Source organism: Pelodiscus sinensis, chromosome 7 (assembly GCF_052426305.1).
Source record: "Pelodiscus sinensis isolate ZL-2025 chromosome 7, ASM5242630v1, whole genome shotgun sequence".
Lineage (NCBI taxonomy): Eukaryota > Metazoa > Chordata > Testudines > Trionychidae > Pelodiscus > Pelodiscus sinensis.
In genome coordinates, this window is record NC_143058.1 from 42,496,931 (window position 1) to 42,517,133 (window position 20,203).

General features: G+C 40.9%; 1 protein-coding gene across 7 annotated transcripts in view; it reads left to right on the forward strand.

The window, feature by feature from the left end:
• The first annotated feature begins 2,774 nt into the window (after positions 1-2,774).
• The window catches only part of ERICH2 (glutamate rich 2), a 49,116-nt gene continuing 31,687 nt past the window's right edge, over positions 2,775-20,203 (forward strand). Inside the window, exons 1-9 of one of the 7 annotated variants that reach the window (XR_012905207.2) lie at positions 2,775-3,067; positions 3,155-3,248; positions 4,469-4,502; positions 10,624-10,683; positions 12,823-12,856; positions 13,292-13,340; positions 13,582-13,618; positions 16,184-16,273; positions 17,784-17,878. Coding sequence is in view for 6 of the 7 variants with exons in the window: in XM_025182171.3 (XP_025037956.3) it covers positions 2,969-3,067; positions 3,155-3,248; positions 4,469-4,502; positions 10,624-10,683; positions 12,823-12,856; positions 13,292-13,340; positions 13,582-13,618; positions 16,184-16,273; positions 17,784-17,878 (592 nt within the window). In the remaining variant the exon portion in view is untranslated. The remainder of the gene's footprint in view (positions 3,068-3,154; positions 3,249-4,468; positions 4,503-10,623; positions 10,684-12,822; positions 12,857-13,291; positions 13,341-13,581; positions 13,619-16,183; positions 16,274-17,783; positions 17,879-20,203) is intronic. The other 6 variants (XM_025182171.3, XM_025182172.3, XM_006118199.5 and 3 more) reach the window with 6 other exon arrangements.

Below are 20,203 nucleotides of genomic sequence, written 5' to 3' on the forward strand. Positions count from 1 at the left end.
TTTTCTTCTGGTTTTAAAAGAAATTAAAACATTTTTGTGGGCCCCTAAAAGTATCATGGGCCCTAGGCACTGTGCCTAATGGATAAGTCGGCCCTGCTCAGCCCATATACTCACAAGTATGGTCTAATAAACAGCACAGAATGAAGAACCTCAATTTTCTTTGCTCCCATCCTTTTGGATCTCACAAAAAACAAGAGCCATACATTTGTAGTAATTTCCACTCCCTTGTGTAGCTCTTAGAATGAGAGAGAGAATACAACCAGAAAATGCAGAAGATCTGATTGGAGTAAGAAAGCAAATTTGTATGAATTACTTTCTCCCTTTCAGAAACCAGGTGAATTTTAGATCGGATCCCTTTTAATGAAACACATCAGTGTGCTGCTGGCTCATGTTATTTTTTAGGATGTGGGTGCTCCAAAAGAATATGTAACATGCATTTATACTATTGGGAGTTATAGATACATATTGAGAAAACACATAGGTCCCAAAAATCTGAAATGAAATATTGGTGAAATAAGAATGTCCACAGAAAGATGTATACTGGTTTTATTAAATGGGTTTAAAAATCACATCTGTAGTTTTTATAGGTACTTGTGTAGACAAGGCCCAATTCACACTCATGCTTTACATGACTCTCTAGGCAGTCAAAAATAGCTGAAGTAAAGAATAGCATATTCTGGCCATGCAGCCTGCTGATAGACTCTACAATTGGAGCATGCAACATAAAAAACTATTCCACAAGACCCTGAAGAAGCTCTACCTCAACAGAGGAAGCAACTTATTAAAAAAAAGGGTGTACCTTATCTTGAAAGCCATCTTACGTTGTTGGAGATAAGCACATTTTAGTTAGTTACATATGCAAATATTTGCAGGTTAAGAGTCTTATTAAGAAAAAATATGTTGCTTATTACTTTTCCTGATGGGGTGAAGCAGGAAGTTATTACACAACACATTTTTTGTTTTGCTTTTGAAAAATGTGTAACCACTCTGTTGGGGTCACTGGGCATGATCCTAGGTAACTCGGGGGAGTGGAAGATCACAAGGATCGATGAAGCGCCTCCGCTCTGGGCCCAAGCACCCTAAAAGCAACCCTCTTCCCCCCCCTTCCGCCCCTTTCACTCCCCCCCCCCCAGGCATAACTTTTCTCTAGCTCGCTAACAGCTGGGAACGGCAGCAAGACCTTGAAGTTGCCTAGTTACTATCAGTGGTATAGAAGAAGAATTCAGATGTGTTTCTGTAGAGGGGAGGAGGGAGGAGGAACATGTCCCAGTGTGGGAACCTTGCTACAGTTCACTATATTCCTGCAAGTAAACAACTTGGGTATATAAGGAGGGAAAACTGCTTACGTTGGTGTGCTTGATCTGAGGTCTAGTCTCCTGGCACCTATTTGAGCGTTCAAATAAACTTTTTTTGCTTCTCCACACCGGTGTGTTCATTGGAGCGCGCACACCGGGCAACGAACCCAGCTGTTGCCTTCCTCGGGCACTGTGTTCCGGCAACAACTCCATACCAACAGGAGCTCTCTAGTCAACATAGTAAAACCACCTAAGTAAGAGAGTATCTCTCATCAACATAGCACTGTGCACATGAGCACTTATGTCTATGGAAACTTACTCTGCTCAGATATTTGGTTTTTTCATTACCCTTGAGCAACATAAGTTTTGGTAGTGCAGACATAACGTAACTCAATATGGAATCAATTTAAATTAAACTAAATGACTCAATCTGAAACCAGTAATAGCTGTGACTTAACTACATTTGTTTACAAAGTGATGTAAATTAAACTGCTCTAACTTCCTTTTAAAGGCAAGTCCTTAGGTTTGGTCTATTCTATAGTGTTAGGTTGATGCAAGGCACCTTACATCATAGGGTTACCCTACGTAAGTTTCTGCACAAAAATGTTGCTCTCGCTGGCATAACGGCCTTGCTATGCTGAATTAATAACTCCATCTCGGTAAGAGGCATAGAGTCAATATTGATGTAGTTAAGAGTGGCTACACTAACTGTTACTGGCTTTCAGATGCCATGACAGTACAATCAATACAATAGCTCCTGGCGAAGACATGCACAGCCAATACAAGGATTGACATGTAGACAAGTACAAGTGATATACTTACTGCAGTGGCTGTATGCAGACATCGTGTTGACTTACTTCTGTAGTGTAAACAAATCTCCTGACACTCTCTTTGGTTGTTCTTACTCCAGGGATGCACCAGAACTGGAAGAGTCCCAGAACACAAAGAGAACCCCACAACTCCCTCCCTAGACTGAGTGCAGGGAGACAGAACTGGAGCCAGGCTTAAGGGAGATGGTCAATGCCAGCCATTGAAAGAGGGTAGAATCCTTCATCCCCAGGGTTGGAGGGCAGATAGCTACTTCTATGGCCACTTTGACTGTGGTTGGGGATGCACTTAGTTCCTGCCAGCACTACAGGGCAACAGACCCTTATACTGTACAGCTGGTCTCCTACAGCTGCTGTCACACCACCATTGTGCACATGAGCTAGGGCAGTGCGCCACCCTCCCCGTGCACCCGGGCTAGGGAAGATGAGGCTGTGCACCCTTTGCCCTCCCCATGGTGGAGGTCTGGGCATAAGGGGCAGAGCTGGGGGCTTGTCTCCCCCAGCCCTACCTTCACCCACAGCCCACGGTGCTAAGGTTGCCAATTTTGATGGGATTCAGTCCTGGAGGCTTCATCAGTCCTGACAGCATCTCTAATGAGAGATTCATGTTAATACTTGGAGGCACCAGGCCAATCCTGGAGGGAGGGTTGAACCCCTAGCTCCGCCCTGCGCCTACACGCGAGTTAGCAGAGCGCTGGGGGCCGCGAAGGGCAGCGCACTCTGCCTCCAGGGGGCGCTGGCCGGCAGCAGGGAGGCTCTGTGCGCGCCGGACCCCGGTCTTCGCGCCGCAGCGTTGCAGGCCGGGCCCTGTTTTTGGCCGCTCCGCGCCTTGGCGTTGCTGTTGCCATGGTCACGCTGCGGCGGGCAGGCCTGGCTCCAGCGCTCTGTTTCGAGCCGGAGGGAGCCGGTCGCCCCGCCAGCGCGCTCGGCCTGCGACATGAACAGGTAGCGGAGCTGCGGCTCCTTCCCCGGAACGTTTCCGTGAGTGGGAAGCGCGGCTCCTGCTTCTAAACGCCCTGCCTTTGTCTCCAGGTGCGGTGTGCTCTGGGGCTCGGGGACCGCCAGGGCAACAACCCCGAAGGTAAGAGATTTCCCACCCCCTTCGCCCGCTGCAGCCCCCTCCCAGGTAAGAGATTCTTCCCTCCCACACACCTCTCCCGCCAGGTAAGAGGACCGGGGAGTTTGGTGCCTAATCTCCTTAAATGCGTTTGAAAACCCTCTAGGCACCCAAGTACCTTAACAAATATCTAGCCCTAAACTCGGTCTCTCTGACTCAGTTTATTCTTCTGTAAACAGGTCTAAAATAATTGCCTAACATCAGTCATAGGAGTGATTTATGGCTTCATTAGGATCAAATTCTGCCTTCTAATGCGCACCCTATGGGTATTAGTAATTGCAGTCTTCATCAAGAATAGAATTTATCTGCTATTTTGATCGTCCTGGGTTTTCTTTTCTGCTTAAAGTCTCCCCACAACTGAAATGTAGTCTTGGTAATAGACCGATAATATATGGTAATTTTTAACATAAGTGGTCAAATTTCATCTGCTTTTGTGGCATGGATTGAAACTGCCTGTTCACTTCTATTTTCAAACCTTGTTAAATTCTCCCCACCCCTTTTTGTAGGATTGTCAAGGTTCTGTACACTCTTGATGCAAATATCCTTAATATTGCATGCATATATCAATTAGGATCTCAGGAATGCATCATGCAAAGTTGTAAATCCTGCACATAGTTCATAAACATCTCTGGTGAAAGCCTCTTGACATCAAGACATTTTTGTTTCATTGTCTAATTAGATCTTTTTTTGTTGTTAGTATCAGGCATTCTAGCATCACAATTCATGCTGTTGAGAGTTAAGATTCCATTATAAAACCCTATTTTTAGTAATTAGGGGAGAAAGGTATTGGGCTACTGCTACCAGTATTCAAAAATACTACCAGGTAAGTAATTGGATAGCTGATGTTTTGAGATTTTGTAATTGGGGATTTTTCCTTAGTGTGTATTAGGAAATGGCTCTTCTGCTTCTTGTCGTTATTCTGAGCTGTATGTCACAGGAATATATTTGTATATATTTAATGCCAATCTCTTTAATAAATACAGTAGTTCTCTTTCCGAGTCAGAAAAAAAGCTGTAGACATCTATGCTTGGAGTGCAATCAGACAATTTGTAGCATATCAAAAGTTAATATTGTATAACAGACTGATTGCTTTTAAAATAACATTTTAATTTTGAAGAATTATCCAGTTGGATTAAAACTGAGATGCATCTAACAAATTTGTTTGCTATCCCCATTTTAAAAAAATGTTAATGATAACTTCTTAATTTTTTTTCTGTACATTTTATCAGGTCTCTGGAATGCTGGAAGTGATTGGACCAGAAGGTATTTGTTATAAGTTATCAATTTTTAAAAGAAAAGGGTTGTATTTCCCACATTTGAATTAAAATCTGTAGTTATTTGCTTATGATTTTGTAAGTAAGCATATTTTTCCACACCACCGTGTTTTGCAAGCTTATACTTTTTTCGGGTTTTTTTATTAAATGTTTCTCATATTTGCAGTTTCTTTCAATGTGGCCACATTCACACTTTTTCAAAGCTAATACCAGCAATGTGGACATACCAACTATTTCCCTCTGAATTATGTAGTTCATATCTCTGCTTTCCTGGAAATTGCACAGATAAGGAATAAGAATCTGCTAACAAGCTTAGAGACCTATTCTGGAAAAATATATGTGAATTCACCATCCTGCTCCCAAGTTCCAAATTAAAAATTAGAGGAAATCCTTTCAACAGCTCTCTTCATGGTAAAAACACAAATTCAGATAATGAATTTGAATATGATCCATAGGTGTACTTATGCAGTTAAATCCTATGTTCAGGTACCACTGTTATCCATAAAACTCCTGCTCAACTGCCTTCTAACCTTGTAGGTGCCTCATTTCATTCAGCATTTAAGCTTTTATCTCTAGGTGTGTGTGCTGCAGCCTCAGGAGGCAGCTGGGCGCCTGTTTCCTCCCTGAGTCAGGCTTCAATGCAAATGCATTAGGCACCGTAGGCACCTATCTCCTGCCTAAGTCCCAGAGCAACTCACAAACCTGAGGAAGTGGGTCTGGCCCACGAAAGCTCATCACCTAATAAACCATCTTGTTAGTCTTTAAAGTGCTGCATAGTCCTGTCTTTTGTTTCAGGAAAGAGAGACATTTAGCTGCTTAAGTCAGTGGTTTTCAAACTACAGGTCACGACCCAGTTCTGGGTCATGGAGTGTCAGGCACTGGGTCTCATTGCTGCAGGTGATCAGGTGACCAGTGGGGGTGCTGAGGCAGGCTATCTGCCTACCCTGGCAGCACAGATGGCACTGTGCCCCAGAAGCGGCTGGCAGCAGGCCCGACTCCTAGATGGACAGGGGGAGTGAGTGCACAGGGCTCCGCACACTGTCACTGCCTCTGCCTCTGCCTCTGCCTCAAACACTAACTCTGCACTCCCATTGGCTGGGAACCTTTTGCACTCTGCTTCTGGGGCTCTGCCTGGTCTGCGGTAACAGGAGAGGCAGAAAGCCTACCTTAGCACCCCTGCTGTACCACTGACTGGGAGCCACTCAAAGTAAGCCTCTCCTGCCTCAGACCTGACCTCCCACCCACCCTCCCCCCAAGCCAGAGCTTCCTCCTACATCCCAAAGCTCTCATCCTGAGACCCACCCTGGAGCCCATTCTCTAGTCAAATTATGTTGGGTCCCGGGCATCAATAATTTTCTTCAACTGAATCGTGAGGAAGAAAGTTTGAAAACCACTGGCCTAAGTTGCATGGGGGAAATGGAAGCCTTATCTCAGAGGCATGCTCAGAGGCTGCTTATGGATCTGGCTCTTCAGGCAGGTTCATGCAAAACAGCCAGTAGTAGTGGTCAGAGCAGGATGATTTAGAATCATAGGACTAGAAGGGACCTCAAGAGGTCATCTAGTCCAGTTCCATGCACTCATGGCAGGACTAAGTGTTATCTAGACCATCCCTGACAGTTGTATGTCTAACCTGCTCTTAAAAATCTCCAGTGATGTAGATTCCACATGCTCCCTAGTCAGTTTATTCCAATGCTTAACCACCCTGACAGTTGAGAAGTTTTTCCTAATGTCAGCCTAAACCTCCCTTGCTGCAATTTAAGCCCATTGATTTTTTTTCCTATCCTCAGAGGTTAAGAACAGTTTTTCTCCCTGCTCCTTGTAACAACCTTTTGTGTATTTGAAAGCTGTTAAGTCCCCTCTCAGTCTTCTCTTTTCCAGCCTAAACAAACCCATTATTTTCAGTCATCCGTCATCGCTCATGATTTCTAGGCCTTGAATCATTTGTGTTGCTCTTTTCTAGACTATGTCCACATCTTTCCTGAATTGTGGTGCTCAGAACTGGACACACTACTCCAGCTGAGGCTTAATCAGTGTGGAGTAGAGTAGAAAAATTAATTTCATGTCTTGCTAACTATACAAAACTCCTCCTAATGTATCCCAGAATGATGTTTGCCTCTTTTGCAACCATGTCACACTGTTGACTCATATTTAGTTTGTGGTCCACTATGTCATCCAACTCCCTTCCTGCAGTTCTTCTTCCTAGGCAGTCATTTATCATGTGTGCAACTGATTGTTCCTTCTTAATTGGACTACTTTTCATTTGTCCTTATTGAACTTCATCTTACTTACTTTAGACCATTTCTCCAGTTTGTCCAGATCATTTTGAATTTCGATCATAGCAGAAGTACTTGCAACCCTTCCCAGCTTGCTATCGTCTTCAAACTTTATAGTGTACTCTATGCCATTATCTAAAATATTGAACAGAACTAGACCCAGAACTTCAGGTCTCCACTAGTTATGCCCTTCCAGCATGACTGTGAAACATTGTTAACTACTCTCTGGGAACAGTTACCCAGCCAGTTATGCATCTACATTATAGTAGCTCCATTTAGGTTGTATTTCTCTAAGTTGTTTGAGAATGTTATGCAAAACAATATCAAAACTCACGGGCTACGTCTACACTGGCCCCTTCTCCGGAAGAGGATGCTAATTTAGAACTTTGGAATAGGGAAATCTGCGGGGGATTTAAATATCCCCCGTGGGATTTAAATAAACATGGCCGCCGCTTTTTTTCCGGCTTGGGGAAAAGCCGGAAAAAAGCATCTAGACTGGTGCGATCCTCCAGAATAAAGCCCTTTTCTGGAGGATCTCTTATTCCTACTTGCAAGGGAAAGGGCTTTATTCCGGAGGATCACGCCAGTCTAGACGCTTTTTTCCGGCTTTTCCCCAAGCCGGAAAAAAGTGGCGGCCATGTTTATTTAAATCCCGCGGGGGATATTTAAATCCCCCGCGGATTTCCCTATTCCAAAGTTCTAAATTAGCATGCCTCTTCCGGAGAAGGGGCCAGTGTAGACGTAGCCAAGATGTACCATATCTACAGCTGCCTTCCATCAAAAAATGGCCTGTTACCCTGCCAAAGAAAATGGTCAGGTTGGCTTGACATTATTTTTTCTTGACAGATCGATGCTGACTGTTATTTTTCACCTTATTATCTTCTAGATGCTTGCAAATTGTTTATTTATTTGCTCCATTATATTTCCTTTTTATAGACAGGCACTATATTTGCCCTTTTCCAGTCTGCTGAAATCTTTCCCATCTTCTATGACTTTTCAAAGATAATAGCTAGAGATTCAGTTATCTCTTCAGTCAGGTCCTCAAGTATTCCAGGATGTATTTCATCAGGCCCTGGTGAGCTGAAGGCATCTAACTTGTATTTTTTAACTTGTTCTTGTCCTACTTTGGCTTTTGATCCTACCTAATTTTCACTGACATTCACAATTACCACCAACCTTCCTGGTAAAAACCGAAACAAAGAAATAATAAAGTGTTAACTTCTCATATAAGCTTTAACCTAGAACAGTGATTCTCAGAGTGTGGTCTACAGACCACTAGTGGTCCGCAGGCTTGGCACTCCCTCTTCCCTGTAGTGGGAAGCCTGCACTTGTGCTCCAGCCTCATTTCCCTCCTCCCCCTGTGAGGTTGGAGTGCCAGTGCTGTGGGGTGTGTGGGAGGAGCCCTAAGCCTTATAGGCTGGATCCTGCTCATGGGGAGGAGGAAGCAGCTCCGTGTGCTGCCACTACCTCTCTCCCTGACTGGGGAAATGGCAGCACAGGAATCTGCTTGCCTGGAACTTTATGCACCCAAATGGTTTTACAGCAACATTATTCAGAAGGAAAAATAATGATCATTATGCACTCACAGAAATTCAGATTACCTGATACCAATGGTTCTCAACATGCTGCCTGTGGGCCACTTGCAACCCAATCAACACATAGCTACAGTGCATGTGATGTACGTAAGGCCATATTGGTAGTATTAGACATGGCCCACATAACACAAGCAACCCACTATAGTTAATATTTTAAGAACCACTGCCATATACTGTGTACTTAGACTGTTTTATTACTGCAGAAGGGAAAGTTGATCAAACCATGGAATTTATCTCTGACTCTTTAAAATTTCTGTGTGAGTTATTAACTTCCACTTGAATAGCCTGTGATATAGGCAATATGGACCTTGATTTAATGACCTCATCAAACATGTAATATCTTTAAACAGTATGTCACCTCCTAATACTGTGTTGCATTTTCAGCACTGGTTATAAGCCTTATTATGGTCCTAGATGAGTTCTACCCACAGAATCATAATAAGACTATGAAAATTGTACATTTATTTTTTTTAATTACAGGCAGTCCCCGGGTTACGTACAAGATAGGGACTGTAGGTTTGTTCTTAAGTTGAATCTGTATGTAAGTCGGAACTGGCGTCAGCCGCTGCTGAAACTGATCAGTTTCAACCGCGACTGAATCTGGATGCCAGTTCTGACTTACATACAGATTCAACTTAAGAAACCCAGGAGTCCCCAAGTCAGCTGCTGCTGAAACTGATCAGTGGCTGATTCCAGGAAGCCTGGGGCAGAGCACCTCTGCCTCGGGCTTTCTGTAGTCAGCCGCTGGTCAGTTTCAGCAGTGGCTGACTTGAGGACGCCTGGGGCAGAGCAGCTCGGGTGCTGTTGGGTTGCTCCAGTAGCACGGCTCCTCGGCACTACTGGAGCAACCCAGCAGCACCCCAGCTGCTCTGCCCCAGGCGTCCCCAAGTCAGCTGCTGCTGAAACTGACCAGCAGCGGCTGAATCAGGACGCCTGGGGCAGAGCAGCTGGGGTGCTGCCGGGTTGGTCCGGAGCGGCGCTGCGGGACCAACCCGGCAGCCCCCAGCTGCTCTACTCCAGGGGTAGGCAAGAAAAGCCTGGTCTGCTGGGGGGGGGGGCACTAGCTGCACTCTTCCCCCCCCCCCCCCCCAGCAGACCAGGGAGACGGGGGTGGCGGGACCGCCCAAGTCCTCCACGGCTTTGCTCCGCGTCTCCCAGGTCAGCAGACCAGGGAGACGGAGCAAAGCCGCAGAGCACGCAGGCAGCGGGACAGTCCAGTCGCGCCGCGGCTGTCCCACTGCTGGCATGCTCCGAGGCTTTGCTCCCCGTCTCCCTGGTCTGCTGGTCGAGAGACGGGGAGCAAAGCCTCGGAGCACGCCCGCAGGGGGACAGCTCAAGCGCGCCTGGGCTGTCCCACTGCGGGCGTGCTCCAAGGCTTTGCTCCCCGTCTCCCTGAAGACCAGGGAGACGGGGAGCAGCTTTTCTCGCCCCGGAGGACGGGAGCTGCAGACCGCGGTGCATCTGGGTGTCCCGCCGCTCCCATCCTCCGGGGCGAGAAAAGCCCCGTTCGTAACTGTGGATCCGACATAAGTCAGATCCGCGTAACTCGGGGACTGCCTGTATATTTTACAATTGTTAGACATGAAAAAGGAAATGCAAAAAGAGAATATTCTAGAGTTAACTTCTGACATCACTTACATTAAGTCTGTTCTATGTAACATTTACAAATCTTCCTTATACAGGCTGCCCCCAACTTGCAACGCGATCGGCTCCAGGGATAGCGTTGCAAGTCAGGGGTGTCGTAACTTGAACCCGCATTTATGACAGGTGTTGTAAGCTGTTGTAAATGCGGGGCCGAGGATGTAAGTTGGGGGATTTCAGCCCCTTCCGCACTTACGGAAAAGGTTGTAAGTGCAGGGGGTCGTAAATCATGCTATCGTAAAGCAGGGGCCTCCTATATAAAGGCAAAGAAGACCAATATTACAGAAATATTTTTAATGGCATTTTATCAGAGATTTTTGAACACCCAGTAATGTCAAGAAAAGCATTCATATCTAAAATGAAAAGTGCTAGTATAATTTACAAACTGACATCTTAGCCATCTGTTAATACTCAGTTTTTTGAAATTTTCAGTGCATTACAGTTTGTCTGGTTTAACTAATAATTATCAAGTACAATCTACATTGGTAAACGTATAGAAACTCTGACAGTCCAACATTAATGTTAACTTTTGAGAATGAACTAATTGTGAATAAAAAATTACAGTTAGAAAACAGTTTTTTTTCTGTGTTGTGCTTAATAGGTCATGTGCATGTTTCTGTTTAGATGGGTTTATTCTAAAAGCCTGCTTGACATTGTCAAGGTAAGAAAAGAAACACAGTCTTGCCCAAAAAATTTCCAAAAAATTTCAGTTGTATAAGACAAGCTGTAAAGGAATGTGGGTTGTGTGAATTTGGAAAGACCTGACGGTGGAGAGAAGAATAAAGGTGATCTGCTGATGGCCTCCCACATACATATTAAGTAACGAATAGATGTGAATTAACAAGTTAGTGAAATGAGTTTTCATTGGATCAGTATACAATAATATGCAATCTTGGGGTACGTCTAGACTACAAGCCTCTTTTGAAGGAGAGCATCTAGACAGCAACCAGTAATTTAGAAAAAGAGCCGCTTTTTCGAAAGAGAGCACCCAGGCAGTCTCTTTCGAAAAAGCACTGTTTGTGTTCAAAAACATCTTTTTTCAAAAGAGCACTTTTCAAAAAAGGCATTATTCTTCATAAAATGAGGTTTTCCACGGTCGAAAAAACTGTCACATTCTTTTGATTTACTTTTGAAAGAATTCAGCAGCAGTCTAGACGCAGGGGAAGTTTTTTCGGAAAAAGGCCACTTTTTTTGAAAAAACTGTAGTCTAGACATACCTTTGGGGGCCAAAAAGGTTCCTCCTTAAAATTTTAGAAGTTTGTTCCAAATTATGGTATATATAAAATGGATTTTTTTTCTGTGATTTGCAATGATATAAAGTGTTACATTCAGCTGTTAATCATATATTAAAGGTTCTTCTGTTGCATTAAATTGATCAATCACAAGGAGTCATGCCTAATAGATCAAATCAAAATTTTAATATAAAAAGGGCACATTGTGAAAAATAGCATTTATAATAATTGTTGTGAGATGTCTATAAATGTCATATTTTCAAACACTTCCTTCATAAATATATGTTTAAACAGTCACATTCACATCTTGTATTTGGAATATTCTAGATTAGCGCTAGTGATGCTTAACCTTTTTCTCAACCAGAATTATCTTTTCATTTATCTCTTCGTGCTTGTTCCTGGCCCAAAGGAGACTTTTTAAAAACATTTTGAGACCTATAAAGCTCCGTACCTTCTGGTCTACAATAATTCTCTGACCCTTCTGTGCAGCATGTCTCCAAAGGCTGTTCCTGAATCCAAGAGCCATCTTCCCTATTTGGCAGCAATAGAACGCCACACAAGTTTACATAGGAGTAGGGTGTGGTACATATTTGTTCTTGATGGATAGACAGACAAAAGAAACATTATTTGACTCCTCTTATTCCTTTCCTCTCCCTCTACCCCAGTAGTTTAATGAATAGTGTCTCCTAAGTACAATGTAAAGAAGTTTAAAGAAATATTCATAGCATTAATAAAGACAAACAGTATCTTCCCTGCTAGTTCTGGAGTAATTCTTTTGTAGGCCCAGCTGCATGGCTTTAATAGGAATGGAGAAAAAAGATGATTAGATGTACCCAGAATGTCATAGAGGGCAGGGCATGGAAAGCTTATTTTAATGAATCTCTAATGGTGAGAAGGCTGGTATAGATTGGGCATTTAAAAAAAAATCACTCTGTTGGTTAAAATGCCTGTCCCTGTGTACTGGTGCTACACCGTTTTTAAAAAGTCCTAGTTTAGATAAGGGCTATTGAGGAACGTTGGCTCATAATGGAGAAACAAGATTTCCTGAAATTATATTGAAAATACCTGTGCTCTGTCTACACTAAATAGCCTATTTAAAATATTAGTAATACCTATTACAGCTGAAAAAGTTTTATACCTACTAATATTCTTATTCAGCAAGACACTTAAATACATATTTAAGTCTTAGTGAACTCAATAGTAAAAATATACTTAGGAGATTTACAGAATAGGTGATGGACTTAAGCTTGTACTTAAGCACTTTGCTGAATCTGGTTAATGATCTTTTTAGTATGGGTTTGGGTTCTACTGCCAAAGCCAACATCCAGGGTTTGTACAAGTCCTGGAAAAAGGCTGGGTTTTTCTGTTTGTGTTTTTTTTGTTTTTGTTAAAGTCAGACCTTAGAATTCAGATTAAGTAATTGTTTGCAGTTGAGTAGGAACTTGGTACCTTCAAGTTTTCTTTTGTTTTATTATGATTTGTTGTGCCATCATATCCACTTGAATAAACAGAAATTTCAGTGTTCAATGAGTATATGTGTTACTACAAATGTCTATATTTTCTACTAGGCAAAACTCTTTAGAAAGGACAGATGCCATAAAGGTAAGACTTAGTTTTCCATAGGATTTACTTCAGCATCAGTTTCTTGGGCAACGGATGTGGTTTGTTTCTTATATCACTGTAATATTGAGAAAAACTAGCTTTTTATTGCCAGAAATTTTCATGTGTGGTAAATAAATTTCAAAGCTCTAATTCTGAATACTGTTGTGGACTTCTGTTGAAGTTACTGAGAATTTGCATAACTGCAAGAATTCCCACAAATGCGGGGTATCTTAAGTAATTACAGAAGGATAGTTGTGTTAGTCTGTAACTTTAAAAACAATTAGTCCTGTGACACTTTTGACTAGACTAGAGACTAACCTTTGATGAAGTGGATTTTACCCATGAAAGCTCATGATCCTATATATGTTAGTCTCTAAGGTGCCACAGGACTACTTGTTGTTTTCATTTTTATTAATATTATTACTCTCGTTTTAGGACCAAAAGTGTAGACAAAATGGCAGATTACAAGTGTTTGGTCCAAAAGGTAAGTGAAGTAATAATAATGATTTAGTAGTGGAATAAATCCTTAATTTTTTAATATTTTTGCTTGTCCTGATTATTTAAAATATCCAGTAAGCAAGTTTTTGAGTTGTTTAGCAGTGCAAATTTTAATTGCAACTTCGAAACATTTTGCAATATCTCATAGTCAAAGTTTAGAATTGTAAATCAGAATTTGTATTAAGTGATTCAGAACTTGAAACAGCTGTTGTTCATTTATTTTTTAGAAGAAGTGGTTATTGAACCAATTCAAACAGTGCCATGGTAAGATGATCTCTTTCATTTTGCAGCTGATCTATTACATGCCTTTTTAAGCAATTAGAGTTAGATAATGAAATCATTTGTCACCTAATTAATTTTGAAAGACTGGAAATGCATGGATTAGTGCTTTAACCTTTGGTTCAGTTGGCACTATTGTTATTTAGATGGCTGCATTTAAAATAAAATGTAAATGTTGTGAAAGTACACTTTTTAAAATTAAGGCCTTTAAATTGTATGTTACTGAATGGTTTTTTCAATTAGATTTTTTTACTGTTGTAGAATACACTTTTTTTTTGAAACCATGGAAACATTTTCTGGTGTGCATAATCTTTTGGTTTGAAATGATAGGATTAATGTATACGTTAAAATTAAAAATACTGGATTTTAAAAAAAAATACTGGATTTAAAAAAGCAATGGAAGATTTATCTCAGGAATGGATCCTGGATCCTTAAAGTCTGCAGGAGTTTTGCCAGTAGTATTAATGAGTGCAAGTTCAGGTACTGAGTGATCTTAGCTGCTTTGATAATATCAATCAGTGTATTTAAGATTTTTATGAGGATAAGTGAAAACTGCACACTTTTCCAAAATAAGTAAAGTTACCACAGCCTGTAGACTGCTCCCATAAAAGTCCATGGGAACCTTCAATTGACTTCAGTGGAACAAGAACATGCATCATGACAAGATCCCTTCTTCTGTGAGCAATCAAAAGGCAGATGTGGCTATACTGTAAAAGGTGGAAGGTCACCCTTTTTAGATGTGACCTAAATTTGGATTGTACACATGAAAGAGTCTACATGAAAAAATGTGAATATACTTGTTAAAGTCTGTCTGAATATTTGGCCCTGGTGATTACCCAAGATTGCTCCAAAATATCTTTCCTTGCTTTATGTCATGTCTGTAAAACTCTATTTGGGTTGCAAGATTTGTATCTCCTTTACACAAGTGCAAACTTTGGAGTAACTCCAAAGATTAAATGGATCAAATGTTGAAAGAGAGCTCTTTTTCCTGGCTATATCCCTTTCCATAAATGTTTTGTTCATGCAAACTGCATTTGCACATGTAATCTAGTAGATCCATATTTCTCAAAGTGTTCTGTGGGACTGCACCGCTTTATTTACCTAAAAGGTAAATAAAGTATCCGTGGAGCCTTGCAGCTCCCATTGGTCTGGTTTGCTGTTTCCAGCCAAGGAGAGACACAGGGCTCTGTGGCTACAGGTCCTTCAGGTAGACAAAGCATCATGGGCCTGCTAAGAGTTTTCCCAAAGTGGTCCCATAGGACACTTTGAAAAACACTGTGGTCAGTAGTAGGTAACTGGACTTTTAACCTCTCTGTTTTTACACCCATGTAATTACTTGGACATTGTAAAATACATATAAATGAGTTAATTTTTGCATGGATATGGAAAAGCTTGTAAATGCAATTTTTAAGCCACTTTTAAAAACTTGGCCATAAAATTCTCACCAAGTGTACTGCTCTTGATGTTACACTTGGTGAGAATTTTATGGTCAAGTTTTACCACATGGTGCTATAAAATTGCTCTAGTTCCTAGATTTTTTTTTTCATAGCTGGAATTGGAATAAATTCCTTTTGTGATTTCTTTTCCCTTTAGCAGTCATTTTGTAAAGTATAACTGCAGTTTGTTATGTTATGAATATTAAATATATCATTAAATCAATCTAAAAAGTAGGAATATGCATCTCTAGTAAAAGAATAATTTTATATAGGAATGAGGATTATTTATTTTTATAGCCCTGAGTTTTATTACAGGCATGTAATTGTTTCAAGGTATTTATTACATGAATAGGTAAACCCTAGTTTATATAATTATGTTGAGACTGATGTCTCCTTATTTTTACTGAAATTTAACAATTCTGTAGAAGTTACTCATACATTTTCAAAAGTCAGTTCACTGCTACTTGCTTCCTGTGCTATCACAAAGGATAATTTTGTTATTTGTGGAGACTTGATGTTATTGACCTACTTTCAGTACCTCAAATTACATGTTGTTTGGGGGATCTGAAAATTCAGTATGCAAAAATTAGAGTTGAAAATTATTTTCTCTGTGATCCCAACTTTATATTTTTGTTCTTTAATAAAGAAAGATATATAAAAACTTTGAGAAGTGTATTCAGTTGCTCTCTGAGAATGACAATTAAAGATACAGTGACTGTGAAGTGTAAGCTCAGACCCCAAGGGTGCCAAACCAGGGAGGTTCAACCTGTACAGTCATCTCTGTTGTATATAAAATCTGCAATAAACAAAGTAACTATTCAGGTTACTGACTCGCCTTCAGTGGTGCTGAGTTCAGCACTTAGTTTTTATATCACAATATAAAAGTTAAATTTTTATGAAAGAGAAAAAATAGAATCATCTAGTGAGGACATTGTATAGATCACAGCTTTTGTGTGTGTTTTTATTTTTGATTGGGCAGAGAGGAGATAGTAGTACTAATTTTGAGTAGACACAAACTCACAAGTATTGATGGAAAGAACATAATTATATTGCAGTTACTGGCAGTATTTGATTTGTTTCTTTGTGTGGAAAATGATTTTTAATTTAAATCAAGGCAGCATGGATGCCAACCAGAATCTACAAACAAAATTTATCCCCCAACAAAACAAATTGCATTATGTGCAGCTAAATCAACTTTTGAAAAGTAAGTCTTATTTCTTTGTAGTTCACTATGTGCATTTAAGAAAAATAGGCTATTACAATTTTATTTTGTGCTTTTAAAATGAATAATCTTAACCCTTTGGATTAATGCTTCAATTACTGGTTAGTCAGGAGCACTCTGTCAGAAGAGGATGGATTTATGGTCACTGGGAAGAAGTGCTGGGCTGGAAATCTTGCTAAAATCAGTACCAAATGGCTCTGTGTCCCTCCATCACAAATTAATGATCACTTCCTTAGGCTGTAAGATTTGGGGAAGGGATATACATCAGAAGGATAGGCCAGGATGGAAAATTCTAATATAAACTCTATGTTGGCTTTATGTATAGACAAGACAACATCACTACAAAAGCATGTTGGTGTCATGAGCATTGGCTAGGCAGCTAATATGACTGCAGCCAGTGTGATGAATTGTGTCTAGCAGAAGCAAGAGCAGGCTGATCAAATAGTATTCTGAATTGCCAGAGAATAATCAGAATATAGGCTTTGGGACAGTGTAGTACAAAAAAATGTAAAAACTCTGCACTGGACAAGGAACTGACATGGATTAGAAAGAAAGAAGGAAAGAAAGAAGGAAAGAAAGAAAGAAATCCCAACACAAAAAAATTACCATACCAAATCTGAATCAATCTTAATTTTTTGTTGGCGAACTAAACTGAGCTCCAGGTTGTCCATAGGTTAATTGTCTTAAAGAAAATGGCTGCAAAGTTCCTGAAAACCTAAGGCAATGGAAGGAACTTCTTGGGGTGAGTGGGAGCTCCTGCTGCTGTAGGGAAACCATAGCACATGGGTAGTCAGTGCAGCTGGGGCTGGGGCAGGCAGGCTCCCAGCCCCACCTACAGCCCTGCCCCCTCTGCTGAGGTGCCTCCCCCACCATGGGAAGGGGAGGAGGTGAGGCAGCATGCTGTGCATCTGTCTGTCCCCTGCACCACAGGGTGGGGAAGAGCTCAAACATCCTAGCTTCCCTGGAGCACTGGGTAGGGTGGAGGCCGTGTGGCCCGAGCCTCCCTGGCTTGAAGCAGTGGGGAAGGTGGGCACTGTGAGCAGCAACACTCCGCCCCTACAATGCCTACAGCAGGTTTTCTGGGGGCGGCATGTGGGCAGCACCATGCCTGGCGGTTTGAGAAGGCAAAGTCTTCCTCCACCTACCATACCGGATGCCTATGCCATAGCAGGAGAGAAATGGTAAATACGCTTATTTTGCTCCCTTTTGTTAATTTTGATTATGAGAATTCTTAATCTCACTGTCAATTAAGGATTGCATCTCATGTCTAGATTCTAGAAAATACATGTCCTTCAAAAAGTGCACAGTCATCCAGCAGATAAATCACTTTTCCATAAGAAGCATGACAGGGTTATCATATCTGGCTTATAATTTTTGTGCTGTTTTTATTACATCTGTGTAAAAATTGGCTTAAATTGGATATAGATCTGATTTTAGTTTTTACGTGCTTATTTTATTTTATTTTGTACTGGAAATTGCATCCAATATGTAGATGGGACACTTCTGCAAAAAGTATAAAAAATAAAAAATCATCTAAGATTCAAGAAACTAACTTAAGATCCCCCCACTACATGCAAGAAAATACAGGTAAGATTTTTACTTTCTTCACTGGGTTACAGATAAGTCTCTGATTCAACCAGCCACATCTCAAAAACTGAGGCTATCAAGTGGGTAAGGAGTAGAGATTATAAAGTAGTATTCGTTTCTGTGCTGCATGATTGTGGAGACAACCTGATTTTCTTGTAAGGACTGAATGTGATATCTTAGTCATAGGGTTGCCGGGTGTCCGCTATTGATCCAGACAGTCCAGTATTTTCACCTCCTGTCCAGTTAAAAAAAAATCAGAAAATACCAGACACCTAAAATGTCCAGTATTTTCTGATTTTTTTTTTCCTTGCCAGGAGGCGAGAAACCAGACACCTGGCAACTCCTACACACACTCAGCAACCGGGCCCAGCCCCCACTCCCCCTGCACCAGCCCCTGGGCCCCTCCTGGACCCCCCCTTCAACTCCCCCTCCTCCCCACTTACCCGGTTGCACAGGGGAGCTCTCTTCCCACACAGAGTAAGAAAACAAGATGGCCGCCGGCAAAAAAAAAACCAAAGGCCTTAAGGGGGCCATGCTGTTTTTGTGTGTGTGTGTGTGTTGTTTTTTTTTTAACAACTTTGGTCTCACTTTTCTTTTCTTTTTTTCTCAACAGTGTTTTTCTTGGGGGGGGGTCTGTATTTTTGGTTAAACCATCTGTCAACCCTACTTAGTCATGTGTGTATCTGGTTTGATGGAAATAATGCTGTGGTTTTGATAAGTGGTTTATCTGTCTGAAGTGCTTGTCTATGACTTCTGCTTCACACTATAGAAATAATCTTTTTTAGTTCTGATATCTCCTGAATTCAGGATATGTGGAGGATAATGTATTATAAAATATAAAAAAGAAAATGTTAGTTGTATCTAAGAAAACTCTAGAGAATATCTACTATGTTTATAGAAGACATTACTCTTAATAGCTTGAAAAGGGGCTAAAATTTCCTGATATGACACAGAGAACAACATATGCCATCATAAAGCATATATAATATAAAAGTCTGACTTCAGAGGTTATGAACTTCTAGAATTGTTTGCTTCAGTGACACTGTATTGCATACAAAAAGATCTGACAACATATAAAGTGGTTTTACAAAGAAAATTCCATATAAGGTGCAGATTTTTTTTGTTTAATAAATGTCTTCATAAATACCATGTATTATCCTTTCCCTTTTGGAATTAACATTAATATGCACAATAATAGATTGTAATTTTTATACCTTGTTTGTTTTAATTTTAAAGAATTAACAATTCGATTTACACAGACTGCACTATGAAACAAAGATCAATGAAGCTAGGACAGATAGTATCAAACCAGAAGATATTGATTGGTTGGTTCAAGTGAAATGTATCTCTGAATCCCTGACAATTCTCCATGCAAATATTTTCTATTTAAAGTTGCCTTTTATATTTCAAAAACAATTTTTTTAGGAGACTGACATGGAGAAAGTGTAGTAGTCTGAGCCTTAATTTGTATCTTCTAGACACGTATCAAAATAAGGGATAGAGCTCAACCATTGTTCCTTGTAAAAAGCACTGTGGCCTTTTATCTTTGGGGCATCCAGAAGCTTCACCTCCTGCTATTTCTCCTCTTCTTTGTGTATATCAGTTTTTTCCTCCCCTGGCCAGCTACTCTGTTTTGGGATCAAAACTCTAAGGAAAGGGCCTGATTTCTGCTTTGCCTTTAGCCCTAGTCTACGCTACAGTTTTATGTTGGTATAACTCAGGCCTAGTCTACACTACCACGGGCCATCAATCTAATTTACACCACTTCAGCTATGTGATTAACATAGCTGATGTCAGTTTATTTACTGCAGTATATTCACAGCAGTAAGTCAATGGATGAATTCTCCTGTTGACTCCCCTTATTCTGGTGGTGTACTAGAGTAAATGGGAGAGTAGTTGGTGATCAGTTTATCGTGTCTGTAGTAGACATGATAAATCGACCCCTTATTCCCAGATTGATACAGTGAATAGTGAAAACATGCCTCCACAGTTGTGGATTTTACCAACTTGACTTCTAGTGTAGGCACGGTTATATCAGCAGGAAGGCTTCTCGCATCAACATAGCAACCGCCTCTTTGGTATAGGTATTTTACCTCCCCATGTAAGAAGGTCTCCTTGTCAGCACTTGCACTTTTGTGAGCTAGCATATGATGTCATAGTTGAGTCAAGGCTAGTTAGTAAAGAACTAAGTTGATGCAAACTTGAAGCTCTTTAAAACCTGGCAAGAAGACTACTGATAGATTCTATGGAGCTACACTCAGAAATAGAAACTAGGATAGTCGGTAAGCTAAGCCCTTCTAGTCTTATCATTCAAGTATTATCTTG